This window comes from Brienomyrus brachyistius, chromosome 19 (assembly GCF_023856365.1).
Source record: "Brienomyrus brachyistius isolate T26 chromosome 19, BBRACH_0.4, whole genome shotgun sequence".
In the NCBI taxonomy this organism is placed as follows: domain Eukaryota; kingdom Metazoa; phylum Chordata; class Actinopteri; order Osteoglossiformes; family Mormyridae; genus Brienomyrus; species Brienomyrus brachyistius.
Genome location: NC_064551.1, coordinates 5,805,255 through 5,823,555, shown reverse-complemented (window position 1 = coordinate 5,823,555; position 18,301 = coordinate 5,805,255). Strand labels below are relative to the sequence as shown.

The 18,301-nt window shown below is 41.2% G+C and overlaps 3 protein-coding genes across 3 annotated transcripts; 2 read left to right on the top strand and 1 right to left on the bottom strand.

The window, feature by feature from the left end:
• Positions 1–1,768: 1,768 nt before the first annotated feature.
• Positions 1,769–4,641, bottom strand: exoc8 (exocyst complex component 8). Its single transcript, XM_048985656.1, has one exon. It carries the CDS (start codon positions 4,396–4,398, stop codon positions 2,344–2,346), a length of 2,055 nt encoding a protein of 684 aa, XP_048841613.1. The 5' UTR covers positions 4,399–4,641; the 3' UTR covers positions 1,769–2,343.
• A 114-nt stretch (positions 4,642–4,755) lies between these two features.
• sprtn (SprT-like N-terminal domain) lies at positions 4,756–9,098 on the top strand. Its single transcript, XM_048985657.1, has 5 exons — positions 4,756–5,335; positions 6,176–6,275; positions 6,471–6,599; positions 6,681–6,972; positions 7,287–9,098. Exons 1-5 carry the CDS (start codon positions 5,034–5,036, stop codon positions 8,258–8,260), a joined length of 1,797 nt encoding a protein of 598 aa, XP_048841614.1. The 5' UTR covers positions 4,756–5,033; the 3' UTR covers positions 8,261–9,098.
• Positions 9,099–10,808: 1,710 nt separating this feature from the next.
• fam89a (family with sequence similarity 89 member A) lies at positions 10,809–12,975 on the top strand. The gene is made up of 2 exons (XM_048985667.1): positions 10,809–11,246; positions 11,748–12,975. The coding sequence occupies exons 1-2, from the start codon at positions 10,995–10,997 to the stop codon at positions 12,021–12,023; spliced, it is 528 nt and encodes a 175-aa protein (XP_048841624.1). The 5' UTR covers positions 10,809–10,994; the 3' UTR covers positions 12,024–12,975.
• The last annotated feature ends 5,326 nt before the right edge of the window (positions 12,976–18,301 follow it).

Below are 18,301 nucleotides of genomic sequence, written 5' to 3'. Positions count from 1 at the left end.
CCGTTATTTCATAGTATAGAATCCACACTTGTATTAATTATAATGATTACTGTTTAACGATTGTGATCTATGCAAGACCCTTGTGCATTTGTACAGGAAAAAAAAGCATTCAAAATCCTGGAAAGAAGTACAGATTATAGTATGCTTATCTACCCACCTGTCATAGAAATTTATTGAATGACACCATTCAAATTCGTTATTTTGTATAAATGGCACAAAAAACAGCTTTACGAAAAACTTTTAACCAAGTAGCGCTGTCTCAGTCTTAATGTATTATAAAACTAGAATGCTGTAGATAGATTATACAGCTTTGCCCTGATAAATTCAAAACACACAAAGAAAACGTGCAGTTGGACTCAAAAATGTATTTAGATATAATTCAGTATTTTCTTTTAAAATAATGGACATTAAGTGATTCAATTTTACATCCATTCTGCGCAGAAAAGAACTTCTGTCTGAATACTCAAATTGAAAATTGTTTTGTATCAATTATGGTATACTGTCAGAAAAATGTACCAATTTGTACCTTTGAGGGTACCATTACTTGTCTCTGGGGCTGTACCCTCAAGGATCTGCCAGTTCTACCCTTGCTGTAGGTAAATTTACCTTTTAGTGTAATTTAATGTACAGAAATGGACTCTGAGGAACATTTTGTACCATTGGGGGTATATTAATGTTGTCTGTACCTTGGGGAACAAAACTGCAACTGGACTGTACCTTTTTTCCGACAGTGTAATCAAACATTTCTAATTTATTTGTTTCTGCATAATTAGCGGTTCGTGTCTTAGATTCCTTTTACATAAGCATTTATCTTATCTGTATTACTGACATGTTTAATATATCAGTAAACAAAAAGTAAATATATAATTACATTACAAATAACCAACATTTGTGATGGTTGAACTGGAAAAACATTTCAACAGAGAATGAAACTGACCAGTTAAATTGCATATTCTCAGTGCTATTATAATGAATGATAATAAAGTTAGTTTTTTTTTAAGAAAAAGCTAATATGGAAAGAAGTCATAACTATATAATACCTCTTCATTTGTTGCTATAGGGTTTTCATACCGCAGGAAATTGAAATAGAATTACTCACCACCACTGACATGCAGGGGCTTGAGATTCAAAGGAACTATGAATGGTACTGTAAAAGACTGAGTGCAAAATGAAAATGTAAAACTGCTTCGACCAAAGGGGTTCGTGTAAATTATCAAATCCTCGCTATTTCCAAAGATCAGTATTACATTGACATGAATTTTCAACATGATTAGTAGCTAGAGATTGGATAGCCCATTTTTCAAACATTTCTTTACGAATATACGATTATCTTCATTTGGAGAATCATTTCAGTATTTCTGAAATGTAACTAAGATGTAAATAAGACTCAGTGCAATGAGCATAAAGCAAAATCAGGTCTTTTGTTATTCCTGTAATGACTGATATTTATCGTTTTCAATATAGCAGAAATAAATATTAAATATTAAAACAATATATCATTGATAGATGATTTCCATAGTATGCCTCTTAACTCTCAGAACAATTAAGAAAATATTTCATTTCTAATTGAAAACAGGGAGATTAATTATAGACATAAATCCAGGCCAGCAGAGTATAACTGACTGGATAGAATTACAAGATTCCACCCCCAAGGCAGTGAATCCATGCCTAGGTTGTCCAAAAGCCAGGATTCTCCCCGTCTGTTCAAGACACTACTTGCTCTCAGTAACGACTATATTTATAACAAACTTAATAAAAAAGATATACATTTTCTTAAATTGTTTATTTTTAATACAAGATACAGAGTCACACTGTTGTGAGATCATTTCCCTTTGTATATACATTTAAAGTCTAGTGTCACAGAGCATTTAAAACTGAAGAGAATGTTCCGTATACTAGCATAATTCTGTTAATAGCCACACAGCTAGCAATGCGTTTCATTTGAAATGTGTTGGTTTCATTGGCATGTGGAACCTTTCCAAGATGTGAAATATAATCAAAGATCCCCCTCATCCCTGAAAGCACAGAAAATGCCATCAGCTAAGATGGTCATATTTTAAAACAAGCATATTGGATATTAGATCTTTGCACATATGTATTTTGTTACTCTAACTCCTCTGCTCTCTCCTATTTATTTTTAAATTCTACTGTAAATATTAAATTATATCAAATTAAAAATGAGAACAGTAACATTTGAATAGATTGCAATTAACATAATTTACAAACAAAAAAAAAACTGCCATACAATGAAAAAAACAAACAAACATGGTTTGCCCCACACCAGTAATAATTCAAGTCCTTGAGTCACACTGATATTTGCATAACACTACACCTTCCCTGCTCCTAAACTAAGGACATAGTGCTGTCAGGGTTGACACGCATTGGCCGAGAACTTTTTCTCAAATCTTGCAGCTGCTTGGCAGGTTTCCCCACTCCTTCCTCAAACCTCTTCTCCACCTCAGGAAGCACGGTTTCATGCAAGAAAGAGGCATTTTTGAGAATGAAAGCCTTCTTCTCTGCATCCTGCTCACACCGCAAGCTGTAGTCCACGTGCTGCAAGGCCTCCAAAATAACCTCTCGCAGACTCTCCAGAAGCACCATGTGCAACTCAGGAAAGTACAGCTTCAGGCCTTCTTCCAGGAAGCCCATCATCTGCTTTGTGAAGGCCACGACGGTGTAGCTAAGGTTCACCCAGCAGTCATCCCCTGTGTATTGCTCAAAGTTCCCCATACCGCAGGCACGCATCTCATCCTTTAGCTTAGCCAATGCCTCAGGGGTCATTAGGTTCATCCTCCGCCACATCTCCTCCGAGTTGCGGTGCTTGGTGGCCTCGATAATGATCTCCTTGTAGCTTTGAAGGGCAGCCTTGATGTCCTTGACCAGCAGTGACTGCAGCGTAAAAGTGAGATCCAGGCCAATCTCACTGAGTTGCTTACAATGCTCTTTGGCCACCTTGACACACTCCGCAGCTGTGGACAGGCTCTCCTTGCTGTCAAACACTTGTTTGCTGAAGGCATCTACAAACATCTTCATGGCTGACCGGGACCAGACCACAAAGGCAGAGTAGCAGCCATTGTTGCCAGCAAAGTCCGTCTCAAACTCCTTGGCAGTCTCCAACAAGCTTGTGAAGAAGATGTTGCAGAGCTTGTGGATATAGAGGAGAGTCGCCCCTTCGATGCGCAGCTGGCGGACGGCAGTCTGGACCGCGGCTGCGCGGTTCTTAAGAAAGAGCTCACAGGCTTTGGTGGACTGGCCAAGCCTGATCAACTGGGAAACCGCCCGACGAGTGGCCTTGGGACCCCCCCGAAGTGAGCGATCGGGGGAAAGCTCAAACACCAGCACCTCCGTCAGCTGACGCACACGCTCATCCACCTTCCCCCTCAATTCCTTCACCCGTTGACTTACAGGTTGCTCCTTCAGGTATTCATTAAGTTTGTCCAGGAGGTCAACAGCACCCTCAAAGTCCCTCTGAGCAATGCACACATCCAAATCCTCTGGAAGCTCTTGAATCCACTCCATGCTCAAATCTACCACTTCCTCTGATTCTACGGTCTCTTCTTCATCAAAGGGGTTATTAGAAACCTCAGTTCTCACAGGTGAATTTGGCACTTCCTCTTCTTTCTTATGTTTCTCCTTAACAACTTTATTCTTCTTAGTTTCATCAAGAATCTCAAGCCACTCTTTCTTTATCTTACTATTCTCTGCCTGGAAAATGCGGCTTTCTGGGAACATCAGGATTTTGAACATGTCTTTCATTGGAGGGTTGTCCTTCACATTAACAATAGCAAAGCTCTCCAAGTCATACAGCGCATTGTACATATATTTAACAGCACCACGGCGGTTGGGTAGCCAGGTGGCAATAAGAAGGCAGTCATTCATCAGAAAGGCATGGACCTTTTGGATCTGTGCCATATGATCAACGTCATATTCGAATAAGTCTCCATTGTACACCAAATATCTGCCAGGGGTCTCCATTATATTTTTACATCCCTCTACTTTCTCCAGCAATGTCGTTAGTGTTCTCTGTTTGACTTCTTCTGTTTCCTTTGGGAAGGCTGCCAACATTTCTTTTGCAGTTTCGTCTTTATCTGTTGAAAGCAAAGACTGAGTTATGCTTTCCATTATACTTTTTTGTTCCGTCAAAATGTGGCTCAACTGGTACATCTCACTCTCCAAATACGAAATTTCTTTGGCAGTCTCGATGAACTGTCTGTAATTCTTATAGACGTTTTTCTTTAAATTTTGCGCAGTTTCGTCTGCAAGCGTCTGGATTTTTTGACGGTGTTCCTGCAGGTCTCTATCGCCATCGGACTGCTGCGACAGATGCTTGACATAATTCTGTGGATCGAAATTTGCCGATTCGAGTTGTTTACGCAGCCTATTTCCAGTGTCCGCCATCTTCTGATTTTCTTTACTTTTTAAATTCACGAAACGTCTACGAACAGGACAATAGCATTAGCTAGCTGGACCAGTCGCCCAGGTAGATCCAAAAGAGGAAAAACAACTCCCGTTCACATGACCGGATTTGAAAACGGCTGGCCAATGCTATTCTTTGTACTCATTTTTCAACGAGCTACAAGTTAGGACTTATATTGGTAAATTCAATAGAGTTTATACTGTTCTGTTTTATATTTCGACGTGTATACAAAATTTTGAAACTGGAGCTATAGCGTATTAAACTAACACGTAGTTTTTTGTAACAAAAAAAAAATAGAAACTCCGTGTAATTTTATAGCTGGGCGCCCTCTAACGCGGAAGCATTCTTTGGCATATCCCAGAATTCAACAGAAATAAAGATAGTAATCTAACAACAGTGAGCTGGCAGCGATCGTGGGTGTATGTTCCTGGCAATTACGTATTGATAACAATTAAGTCTGTTTTTAAGACACGCTGAAAATATTAAAATAATTTTCAGAGTAAAATTTCAGCAATGGAACAATTGCGATTTTTCCGAATGACATTATCCCCACTTTGGCTACGTAGCTAACGATTAGCACCGGTTTGTTTTTGTCGTTGAGGATCCAGTCAGTCTAATGGATGAAGATTTTTTGCTGGCTGTCCAGCTTCAGGAGCAGTTTGACTATGAGGCGTCCAGTTCTGTATGGGGCGATGATATTAATTATGAGCAGAGTAATAAGAAGAGAAAGCTCGAAGTGAATAGTGCAATTGTTCCGTATTCTGCTCCACCCGAAAAACCCTTATCGGTAGTGGACGAGTCGTGGGAAATGCTTGATCCAAGTCCCGATGTTAGGGCGATGTTCCTTGATTTCAACGATAAGTTCTTTTGGGGGAAACTCGGTGGTGTGGAGGTTAAATGGAGTCCCCGAATGACACTGTAAGTTTAAAGTCAGTAGCCCTCGATATCCATCTTAAATTGGTTAAGATGTCCGTTTTGTGTTATTCATATACCAACACGTATACCGTACTAACTGACATACATAAATATTGCGTGATCCTTATGTTTTCAAAAGTCATATATATATATATATATATATATATATAACACCTTCCTTGACGGGGCCCAAATAATACACTATTATGATATTACTTACATATTAACCACAGTTTTACTTTTCTCGTGTTAAAAAATGTAATGTAAAAGTAATGCATCTTGACGCATGTTTTGTTACAATATCTGTTAATACTGAAAACCTGTGTGAATTACTGAAAGAAGAAATCATAAATAACACAAGTTAAATACTGATCTCATATTTTTTCTTCATTCATGAATCGTGATGCAAGTTTTATCTTAAGCAGTTACCATATTGGTTTCTATATCCATTAATTCTGTAAACCTTTGTGAACTACTAAAGAAACTACTTAAGGAACAAGTAATGAATAACACAAGTGAAATACTAATCTCATGTTTACTCATCATTAGTGAATCATGATGCATCTTTTATTTCCAGTAACAACTATTTGTTCATGATTTGTACTTCAGTAGTCACTGAATTATTAGTAAGTATTTGTACCCCATCAAGTAAAGTGTAAGCGTAACATTTCACAACCAGTTATTCATGACTCAGTAGTTATTGTAAACACATCCATGTACAAGTACACAGTGCATTGAAATATTGTCTCCCTTGGGCCCCCTATTGTGCTATAAATAAGTGTTATTCAGCAAGTACTGTAATTGTGCCCTAGCAGAATGATCTTGTTAATTTTCCATTTCCAGATGTGCGGGAGTGTGTTCTTATGAAGGCAGAGGTGGCCTCTGCTCAATTCGTCTAAGTGAGCCGTTGCTGAAACTAAGACCACGCAAGGACCTAGTGCAGGTTTGTAGAAGTGTTTAGTTATGCTGCAGATTCCATAAATTTGTATTTTACTTGAAGCAATTGTCTGAATGTGTTTTTTTTTTATCTTTATTTGCATGCAGGTTGCCTGCATAACATGTTTATATTTGACTAAAACACTGCTAGTATTAGTAAAGTTTATTAGCTGTAAGACGAGTTTATTTCTCCCTTTTTCAGACCCTGTTACATGAGATGATCCATGCTTTGCTGTTTGTGACACAAAACAACAGAGATCGAGATGGTCACGGCCCGGAGTTCTGCAAGCACATGAACAGAATAAATCAAGCTAGTGGGTCAAAAATCACTGTAAGTCCCATAAAAAGTTCAGCCATGCTGTCTTGAATCACTCAGGGTCAACCATCTTAAGAGGAACCTTCATCTTTTTAGGTGTACCACACCTTCCATGACGAGGTGGACCTGTATCGTCAGCACTGGTGGCGATGCAATGGGCCCTGCCAGAAGCGCAAGCCTTTCTTTGGTTATGTGAAACGTGCCATGAACCGACCTCCCTCAGCCCTAGACCCGTGGTGGGCTGAACATCAGCGCTCCTGTGGTGGCACTTACGTGAAGATCAAAGAGCCTGAGAACTATGGGAAGAAGCACAAGAAAGGAGAGAACCAAGATAAGAGGGCGCCAGCTCAACCAAAGGGCAAGAACAGCCCCTCCAGCACCATCACAGGTGATCTGTTCAGCCTCAGGTTATTGTGAGAAGATTTGGTTTAGTGGTTTAATTCACGGTCAGTCAGTAGCAGTGTAGATTCTTTGGGTTTATTAAGACGTAACTTGTATTTCGGTGAAATGGTTTTGTTTTCCTGCATGAACGTAGTGCAGAATACTTGACTCAGTAGTTACAGAAAGACTTCATTGAAGATCTTTGTTTGAATACTGAATTCTAGAGTATCATTGTACTTTTAACGTTTACGATAAGTAAACTGCTGAATTATTTTTACGATGATGACATCCGTTGTCCATTTACACTGTTTCCTCTCTTAGGCAAATCAGGTGGACAGGACATAAGGAATGTCCTCCCATTCAGTGGCAGAGGTTTTGTCCTTGGGGGGAGTTCTCAGCTGTCCTCCCCTAAAAAACCTACTGAGCCCCATAATGGCAGACTTCCAGGGGAACCCTTGGACTCCTGGAATATTCTGAGGTCTCCACCAACCACAACTGTACCCAGAGATGCTAAGGTTTCTCCCCAGAGCAGTCCCAGCACAGCAAGTTCCCAATTTACTGGGAGTTCCAGCTTTGGAAAATACCAGGATGCTGCAAAGTCTCACCCCTCAGGTAAAAAATCTGTCAGCAACACCAAAGCTTTCATCAATGTAAATGGATCTCCAGTAAGAATTTCTGCTACTGGTAGCCATGAGACAAAGCCCCTGAACAGTCAGACGGATATCAGCAGGGCAAAACAAAAATCTTTTGATGAGCTCTTCCACAACAAAGGAGCAAAGTCTCTTCTCAGATCAGGGGTCAGTTCTTCTAGAGCTTCCAAATTATCAAGTGAGACCACAAGACTATCTGATGTAAGCAATGGAAGGATATTAGAGGACACCTTGACCTCTAAGAGCTTTACGCATTCAGCAGTTGAAGGCACTTCCTCGAACGTCAAGAAGCCCATTATCCCTGTTTCCACCCCCTCTGGGAGCTCCAGATCTGGACCTTCTGGAAGCTGTTTGAATTCTAAACACCTCAAATCACCTGAAAAATCAGGCTCCACTGTGCCAGTTTCAAGAAAGAGACCTTGGGACGGCCACCTCTCCCCACACATCTTTGATTTCTTTCAAAGGACATCCGGTGGTTCTGACCTTAGACGCACAGCGGAGAAGCTTCCGGCGTGTGTGACCCCTCCCTCCACACTGCCTGGCCCCGACGGTGCTTCATCTCTGACAGTCAGCTGTCCCGTGTGCCAGATCACCATCCTGGAGTCCAAAATCAATGACCATTTAGATTCTTGTCTCGCACCTTGATCAATGTTACAAATCATGACCTTGCAACAAAAGTTTAACAGAAGGCATGTTCCAGAATGCTGATCGGATAGAGGATTCAGATTTCGTTCAGTCAGCTCGCTTAAATTGTTATGTACCTAGCTGAGCCTGTTATTTCAGTGTTTTTGTTCTAAAACACCAGTTTGTTCTAAAGAAATACAAGTTTGTTTTCATGCACCTCTGTTTAACCACACTGTGGCAGCGCTCCATGCTGTTCCGCCTTGGCAGTGCGTTTTCATCATTTCATGTCTTGCAAGCTTCGCAGAAAAACTGCACGAGTGAAAAGCTTCCTAAATACAGCTTCCGCAGCACCATTGAGAAATTAATCAGTTGTGAAATGTTTTGAGTTGTTTTTAGATTTTCAGCCATAGAATCGGCAGATTTTATGTTTTAAGGATTTTTTAAAACGGACTTTTAAATGTCAGAATTTGTTGGAAATAAATTTCATGGTTATGCAAAGTAAACTACAGTAAGGGCTGTTTCTGAAAATCTCACTGCGCTGCTTGTTCAGTGCCTACACTGCTGCTTTTGCACTGGAGGTCTTGCTGCTTCAGTGACCCGGATCACTGCAGGTACAGCCTAGTAGAGAGTGCTCGCCAGTTTTAATGTTGTTTTACTAAAAGCTAAAAAAAAAATCTGTATATTTGGTATGCAGTCAGTTTTTTTTTAAGACCTGGTTTATGTTGCTCTCACATCAAGACATGCAGGTTTGTAATACAAGTTCAGAATATAGAATTTAACTTAATGGTCATTGCATTTAATTTTTGTTTTTCTTTTCATTCTTTTTTATCTTTGGAAAATAAAATATGCAGCTTCCGTGCCGCTTTGTTGAATTTGATTTATTCAGTGGACGCAGAACTGAAAGAACAGTTTACAGATTGTTGACAGTGAAGTTAGATGAACAAGAAAAATGTTGGTGTGTGTGGGGGGGTTTGCATAGATCACATTTGAGGACCAAATTGTTCCCAAAGTGTAATAAAACCTGAAATTTCCCTGCTTTTGGGGGACACTTCTTCAGGTCCCCATTTGGATAACCTCAGTTTTATGAAAAATCTGTGAATGCAATCAGAAAAGTAAAAATGCCAAAAGTCTTTTATTTCGTTTGGTTACTTATGGTTAAGGTTAGCGATGGGTAGAGCTTAAGGGTGTCGTGATTGGGATTAGGGTTTTTCCCATAGAAATGAATGGACGGTCCCCATTTACATAGGTACACCAACGTGTGTGTATGCAAAAATAAATGATGTAAGTGGCATGTATGACAATATAGAAATAATAGCTCTCTTTTTACACACAGAACTAGTCAAGCAGTGTTTTTGTTTATTTGCAAAATGCATTACAGTTACAGCCAGGGCCACACCCACATTATGTAGGCATGTTTACATAAATATGTACGTCTCAAACAAGTAGAATGAGGTAAACAATTGTAAGAAGAAAACCTGAGTATGGAATCTGACTTGGTAACGGGGTACCATAAAGAGTTGGCAGTCTGCCCAGAACCGAGAGCTGAGCCAAATGTGAACCACGGTCGATTTTACTCATAGGGAAGACAATCATCAGAGAGATGTCAGCAGGTCGACGGTAACGTCCTTTCGCAGGATGGACTGACAGGTGCGATAGACGCTTTATGGGAGCAGGCCTGCTGATTTGTAAACCCGGAATGCATGGCAGCCAAACTGAGAATAGACTGAGGGCAGCAGGAGGGACGGTGGACGAAAGGGATCGATGGGCAGGTTCCAAGTCTGATGGCTCCTCCCACACTGAACGAAAAACAGTGGAGTGGAACTTTACAAGGGATTCAACTATAAATGTTCGTGCTGAGTACAGGTTTAGTTTTCTTCCTTGCTTGGGGGAGTTGAAAACTTTTCTGTTTTGAGAAATCATGCTATCTGTCCTCAGATGATTAAATAAAACTCCACAGCAGACAATAAAGAATGTTCACTGCTTGCTAACAAAATAATTTAAGGTCCCAAAATTATTATTAATAATAATGCCGGGTAATTTGCATTTTCACTGGCAGCAGCTGTAAAAGAAAAACCAGAATTATTTCATTTAAAGGACAGAAACGTGTTCCAAATCGCCTGCTTGTAATATGATATGTGTTCAAACGGATAACTATAATGACTGCCATAAACTAGTCAAGACGGAGCTAGAATTCCCTATTTATAAAGCCTATAACTTTTTAAAAATGAAGCTTCTTTTAAAGTGGATTCCTACTTAACCTATCGCATATTAATTTATAGAACAATCGTTTTCGAGCTCAAATATAACATTCAATATTCAATTTAATTCAATTTATTTTATATAGCGCCTTCCAGGACACCTTGTCCCTCAAATAACACATGTAAATAATATTATCCCGAGTGTGGGCTGTTCCTCTCTTATTCTAGTCTTTTGACCATTCTGTTCGGAATAACCTTGACCATCCCAGGAAAGCTGCAGCTCAATGCATTGTTCAGCAGGGAGGAATACTCTGAATATTCAGTCACCCTTTGCTGTCCATCACACGGGGGGGGAGGTAACGCCCAGCCAGCTAGGGAGTCATTTAAAGGGGCAGGAAGCGATCGGCTGCCAGGGCTTTTTGCTTATTAGCTGTAGTTTGACGTGTGAGGGTGTTGGAAAACTGGGCGGACCGTGTGCCTTGCTCCGTGTCTGTGAGCGATCAAACGCAGATTTTAACCAGCCCGGATCGCGAAAGTTTTCATAAGTTACGAATAGGATGAGCGGTAAATCCGCGAACGGGACGGCCGCAGGGACCCCGGGCTGTATTGAAGGTCTGCCGCCGCTGCCGAAGAGCCTGAGCGGCTTGCTGAACTCGAGCGGCGGCTCCTGGAGGGAGATGGAGCGGATGTACGCCAAGAAGACCATGATCCAGGACGACCTGAGCCGCGGCCGGAGCCACACGGACAGCCTGGCGGCCAGCAAGCCGGCTAACCTGGACGCCGCGCTGGCGCTTCTCAGGAAGGAGATGGTAGGAAACGCTCCGCGGTCACCTTTTATACAGTGTAACGCTGTTAGTTAAACGCGATCAAATGTTTGTCAACAAAGAGGCAACAACTGCTTTACATGCTCAGTAGGGTGCGTTGCAACTCAACAAAGCATTTTATATGTTGTAGATAATTACTCTATATATGCTATTTCTTTATATATTTCTAAATATATTTCCCACTAAAATCAATAAGTTTCTTTATTATGATTGTGCGACGATTTGTAGGGCTGATTCACAACGGCGAGACACTTCTAGAAACCCTTAAACAAAGGAGCCGTGAACTACGTAGTTCAATAGAGGAGTTTATAACAGGGCTGCGGCGGCAGGAGTCATTCTCTATTGGTTCAACTTATTTTTAAGTGACTCGGGTGCTGTTATAGACCCAGGACCCCGAATTGTGGTCTGACCTTCCAGAAATGATCTGTACTTCCATACCCTACTGCATTTGTAACTTAAATGCATGGCCATTCGATCGTTTTCCAGGTGGGGCTGCGTCAGCAGGATATGTCGCTGCTGTGTCAGCTGTGGTCTCTACACGAATCCATCCAGGAGTACAAAGGCAGCTGCCAGGACCTCACTTCCGGCTCTAATTCAGACGGACCTTATGGGATGGAGAACGGCTACTTCGACGAGGAGGAAGAGTATTACCAGGAGGCAGGTTTAACCCCGACCGAGCAGCCGGATGCCAACGGGGACTCTTCCCCTAATGGGGATGTGAAGGACAAGTGGCTACACGACTCTTTCCATATCACCATTTGAAGGACCCTTGAAGCAGTGCTTTACCTGTTAATTCCATATTCTAAGTCCTTTTACTAGAAGGAATATTTTTAGAAAATTATTTGCCAGTTTCTTCATTGCTGGCTTTTGGTCAATTTTTCAGCAGACTTTTGTATTTGAATATAAATGAAATTGCTTATTTATTATATATAATAGTTGCATTTTTTTTTATTGACTCAAGGATTTTGGATAGTTTTTTGAAAAGATATTACTTCTATTTACAGATAAGGGTAAAAAAAAATCCAAGCAAATAGATATACATGTTTTCATAAGTTTGTTCCCTACCCAGTGTGAAGGTATAATGCTTCTGTTTACGTAATTACGTAAGTTTTAGATACCGGGCGGTGTAAACAAGCTGGTATCCTTTACTTATAATGGATGTGGCTTGTTGTGAAAATGAAAAGATGGACATTTGAGTCCAAAGTTCACATCAAGGACAGATCCGCACGTCATCCTTAATGAGATGTGCTTTGATCCCTCTTGGATTTCCAAAACATTTTTGAGCTGTCAAGGCTGAGCGCATCAGGTCGGATTGTGCCCCGTGAGCAGTTAGTGTTCACGGTCGTCTTGCCCCCTGCTTTAGCGAGCGCTAATCCTGGTGGCCCCTAGCAGCAGGCCGCACTCATAAGTAAATGTGTTAACGCCATGTCTTGTACCTCTGTAAGACCTCGGCCTAATTCCTAATAAGTTCAGCAGCTGCCTTTTTAAAAGAGAAACGAACATCATGGCTGTCTACCAAAGGAAACTAAGGGCAAGTCTGGAGGCATGAAGGAGTGGCTTTCAGACGCTAAATTGCTGTTTGCGAGTTTGTTCCACGTCTGCAGAACAGTAATAGGTTTGTGGTGCGCTAACCAAAGACCAGTGCAGAGATGTCTGTGAAAACTCAATGCCACACCTTATCCGCAGTGCTCGATATTAAACTGTTTTGTCACAAGTACGGCTTTTTCTCTTGTAAAATAGCACTTCTAGTACTTGAGAATTTTAAGAAATATTTTGTATGCCTAGGGGTTGGCACCGTAGACATAATTATCATAGAGAGCGTTTATTTGTTATTAACAACTGTTGCTGATTGGGTAAGGGTGCATGTGATGATGACCGTGTATGTTTAAAATTGTTGTTGTAGATTTAAGACTAGATGTGACAGTCCCAAGATAACCTTAAGATAACCCTAAGCCTTTAATATTGGAGCATTCCACTAGTTTGCCCATTGTTGCTTTTTAAATGTACATCGTCCTCTGCTGTTCTTGGAAATGCGTCTATGTTAAGCTCAGTGTGCATCAGACTGAAACCGGCTTTTGTGTGTGGATAGTTTGCGATCTAGATCCCCAGCAATATCTTATGATAAATTTCTGCCTTTCTAGCTGTGGGATTAAGTACATGCTCTGGTGAACATTTGTTCTGGCAGTGGAGATGAGATGTGACCTTTCTCTCACCGGCCCTCTCTCGGCGTGCCTTGAGTACTTCTGTACTCCTGTCATATTTGACTCCCTGAATACATAAAAAATGAATCAGGTCTGTGTAATCACTCTCACAACTGATGCATCTCCTGTTTAATCAGCAACTTCTTGCATGATCTGTGTGCTTTCCTTGCGTACAGCTTAGTGTTATTAGCGATGTTTTTGACTTGTCAGATTTAATGTTCGACAAACGTCCGCCTTGCTCTGAGCTCCACTCCGCCCAACATGGCTTCTCCCCTCTCCTTCTTGAAGGCAATGAAGCAGAGATGTTCTCACTTGCTGAATTAGACGTGACTCCTGCTCCCTCTTACACACTTTGGGGGGCCTCATGCACTTTTTCCTCTTTATTGTTTAAGTCGCACGGATTTTGTACATTTCTAAACAGTTTTGCAGCATTTCTTGACCTCATCTTATTCTAATCATGGATTCATGGACAGTGTACCGTATATACTGTGATATTTTGATGCGTGTCTCTCCCCCCCCCCCCCCCCCCCCCCGCTATTAAGTGCATTTTGGTCTTCGTCCATTTCTTAAACTTTATCACTTGCTGTACGACCATACTACTGTTACATATTTGTGGCAGTTTTTTTAATCCTCTCTAATGTGAACCTGTAACATATGCATTATTTAAAAGAAACCAGTTGTATTCTTGGTTTTTGAACTTGTGTATGGGTACAACATGCAAATTAAGGTTATAAAAAAAGGTGTCTGTGATTTCTTCAATCAGCAATGCCTCTGTAGTATAAGGCTGTTGGGTCTTCTTACCGCATTTGGCCGGGTTTAATATTACCGGAGTATTTTCTCAGGTGGCATTTGCTGCACGAGGAAGGATGTTCGCTTATCTCTGCTTCCCACACACCTGTCTGCCATCTGCAGGTATTTTATCTGACGGCTCTCCTGCAGAGTCTCACGTCACGTGTGTGAAGACTGGATTAGTAGTTCGCCTTTAATGACTCCGAATGGACTGGAGGACACTGCCGTGACAAAGACCTTTTCACCTTTTCTCTACATAAAGAAAGACCGGTTTTCATCTCGGGTGGTTTGTTCAGTTCATATGTTAAAGTTCTGGAAATTCCAGAAAATACAGTTTAATCCCTATTTAATGGCCTCATTGTGGTGCTCAGCACCATTCACTTAATTCTATTCATCCTCTGCAAAATAAAACCACAATTGTCGCTGCATGCATTTCACAATCTCTGCATTAGTGTATATGTAGACAGCACTTCTGGGTATAGCTTTGGATCTTATTAGGCCGTCTCTGCTGTGCTGAGTCAGCTGAAGTACGGTCCCCTGTCTTCTGCTTTATCGTCTTTATTTTGATGCATTAAATCTCAGCTCTGTCCATCCGGCTTGAGTGCTTAGCTGCAAGTGCTGATTCTACTTTTTCTAAATGTGTGGGATGTCGAATTCCTAGCGAAAGGGTGCGTTCCTCCTTATCCCCATACTGAAATATCTTTGAGCAGCTGCAGGTTGAATTGTTTATTCCAGATTATGAGGCATTGAGAGTAAAACTGAAGGAATTTCCTGTTGCGAAGTCTGCGTCCTGAAGTGAACTTTCGCACAACGTGGTTCTTGAACACACCAGGTCCCAATTTACAGCAGGAGGTGTAAAAAAACAATGAAAGTAAAACTTCTGAGAATCTAAAAGGAATCCTGCTGAATATTGCCCTATGACACTTTCACCCCCTAAACGGAATGTGTGTGAAACTGGAGATGGACAAACTATACTCTGCTATGGGCCATGTGTGTCCTCCAGCACCTGGTCTCCAGACTTCACAAGATTTAAAAAAAAAATCTCATCCAAAAAGTCACGCCTAGGCGCGTGTTGCCTGGCTCCTTGGCCGTTACTCAGCTAGACCGTTAGGGAGTCATCGCCATGGTGATACTTTGTGGTTTCCATGGTAATTTATCATGGTACAATAGTGACATCATAACACTGAACACTCCTTCAGACTTTGACTTGATGAATTAAAATGCACAAATCCCCTCAGGTTTTAGCTTCTGGTGAAAGTACCTATTAACTGGTAATCAACGGTTATAGGCATGTCTTTGCCTGTATGCGTTTTCACTACATATCTTTCAAAGCAATAAATCACTGCATCTCTCTGAACAGACCTGCAGATGTGGATGTTCAAATTACTCTTGAAACCTGATACCTAGAACTGAGCTTAACTTTGACAGAATTTTCTATACCTCATCTTATTAAAGGTTGTCTTTGATCTCTTTTTTGGCCGTTATATCAAGTGCCTTTAAGACAGGGGTGGGTAACCTGATCTAGAGAGGGCCAGTGTAGGTGCAGGTTTTTGGGAAAACCTCTCAATCGGCAAATGATAAAGCAGTGGTTCTTAACTTTGTTCCTGGCATCCAACTGTTATTGGCTGATTGAGAGTAAAACGACATTGGGGCAGCCTGATTTGTGGAGGGCTAGTGTGGGTGCGGCATGCAGCACTGTTTGTCAGTATTGTGATGCAGCTGGAAAACTTGGCTCATTGGTTCACTTTTTTTGTTCCTTTTTTAGTACATTATGTTTCTTTACCTGACAGAGTCTCACCTGCTTCCTGGAAGAGCAGCTTTACTGCAGCTTGTTTGGGATAATAAGTGAAACTACATACAATTTGAATTTGACACTAAATGTCGTCACATTGAAACTTGGTCAATACATGTAGCATAAGACTGGTTCAGTTCATGGCTGGCACTCAAAATAAAGCATGCTGGTCCAATCTTCAGCTCAGCCATTTCAAACTTGTATGAATATATCTCAGTATATTTCAATAACTTCTAAAATCTCCTCGAACAGTTTACTGAGGTCACTCGTGGTGTCCAGCAGCCGAAAGTCATCTTAAGATTGTTAAGGGTTCAGCTTCAGATCAGCTTAAACATCATTTGCCAGGCTTGAAAAGCTTAAACATCAAAGACAGTATTTTATATGAAATTCCATTTAGGTTAGTCCAATAGTATCCCACATGGTATGAAATAAGCAGTATTTTTACTGGGGAAGAAACAAATTTCAGTCACCCCCCCCCCCTCCCCGATTCAAACTCTTCCAAGCACGATTTTCCTTTTGAAAGCCGTTTTCCAGCCTGTGCAGTGTCTCCCAAACGAGACATCTGCAATCACGCGGCACCAACGTGGACTTTCAATAGCTCCTTCCTCACTTTGAGGAGACGTGTGTTGGGTTGAACAAGGGGAAGACTGGCGCACGTCGTTTTTTTTTGGCCTCGGCCAAGGATCTTCCCTCGGAAATTAGATTAATCTGCTCCTGAATGTCATTAATCTAACTGAACACACCCTAGCCCCTGAACATACCACGAAACCTCAAGCGACGTTTGCCCTGCGAAAGGGGCAAATTTATAAGCCGGGTGCCATTTGCTTATGTTTCTGCTAAGCATTTATTCTATGTTTATTTTATTATTATTTTTGTCTTGTAGAAGCACCAAAATAGAAAGACGGGAGGATCAGTGTCCTCCACGGGGCATGGTGTATTCAGACCGTAAAGTTCCTCTATTAGCTTTGTTTATCTTTGACCTTAGAACAATGCCTGTTTATAACAAGGCCAGCTGGAGACCATAAGGAATTTTCCCAGATCCCATAGTGATCGTTTTGGGGGGGGGGGGGGCATGCTTTGGTGCACCTCTAAGCCTAAGGGTATGCAGGCAAACATTCAGATGCTTGTCACAGCATGAAAACCAAAAAAACACCTCGAGACACTTCACCCTGACAAATTCCGAGATGAGGAAGTATGTGACGCGTCAGTAACATATCTGTACATCATACTACTTCGTAGGTGAGTAGAATGAGCAAAGGAGAATTTCAAAAGACAGTAAAACATTGAAGCCATTGAGTAGTGAGTACAAGCAGAAGGCGACACCAAACTGAAATGGCCTCATTGTTTCTCCAACTGAAACAAAAAACCAAGGCTTGAGAGGTAAAGTGGCCTATCCCACATTTTTGACCCCTACCCCCTTTATGTTGAATATTTTCAATTGGATAAGTCGTTATTATCTAAGTCATACCTCTGTGCTACCTATGATATATATCAATTGTAGGGTATAGCCACACTGATTTTTTTTAAAAGAATTTCAACTTTGGAGCTCATTTTCTCAAAACCTTTTTTTTTTGTTGTGGGATATCCCACTTTACCTCTCAAGGGCACAGTTATCCCATAGTCAAGCTCTCCTTTCTCGCTGCACAGATGATTTATCTGCCGAACAGCATTTACAACGAGCGCACAAATTCTCCCAGACCATGTGTGTCAAATACTTGCAATTCCACACCTTCATACACTGACTTCCACAGATTCAGTTGGGATGATTCCAAGAGACCCCAGGATACAAGAATCCCCAATAACTTGAAACACGTGTTTCCCAAAATCTTTATCGGTACAACTACTTATCAGTCTAATGGATCTCAGTCCGATTCATATGTGTGTGTTGCCTGAGATCGTTGCTGGGTCAGTTCTGTTATTCCAAAAATTATGTTCGTCTCGGTTTCTCTAACTGAGCAAGTCATGCACATATGAAAGGCAATTGAAGGGTCAGAGCCTGCAGCCAGGATGCCTGTATGTCTCACGCCTGACTGCGGCGTTTGCTTCTGGGGGGGTTATTTGTTCTCAACAAAGGCTGAGTTTCAGCTGACAGCCTTCTTGCGAAACGCTCGGGAAATTCTCTACATTGTTGCTAATTTCAGTACAAACACAGGGCAGTTAGCTGAAATAAAAGCTATAGTCCTACCCTGTCCTTCCAAAAAGGACACACCTCACAGCGGTGCTCCATCCATGAGTCGGAGTAACTTTCCAGATGTGAA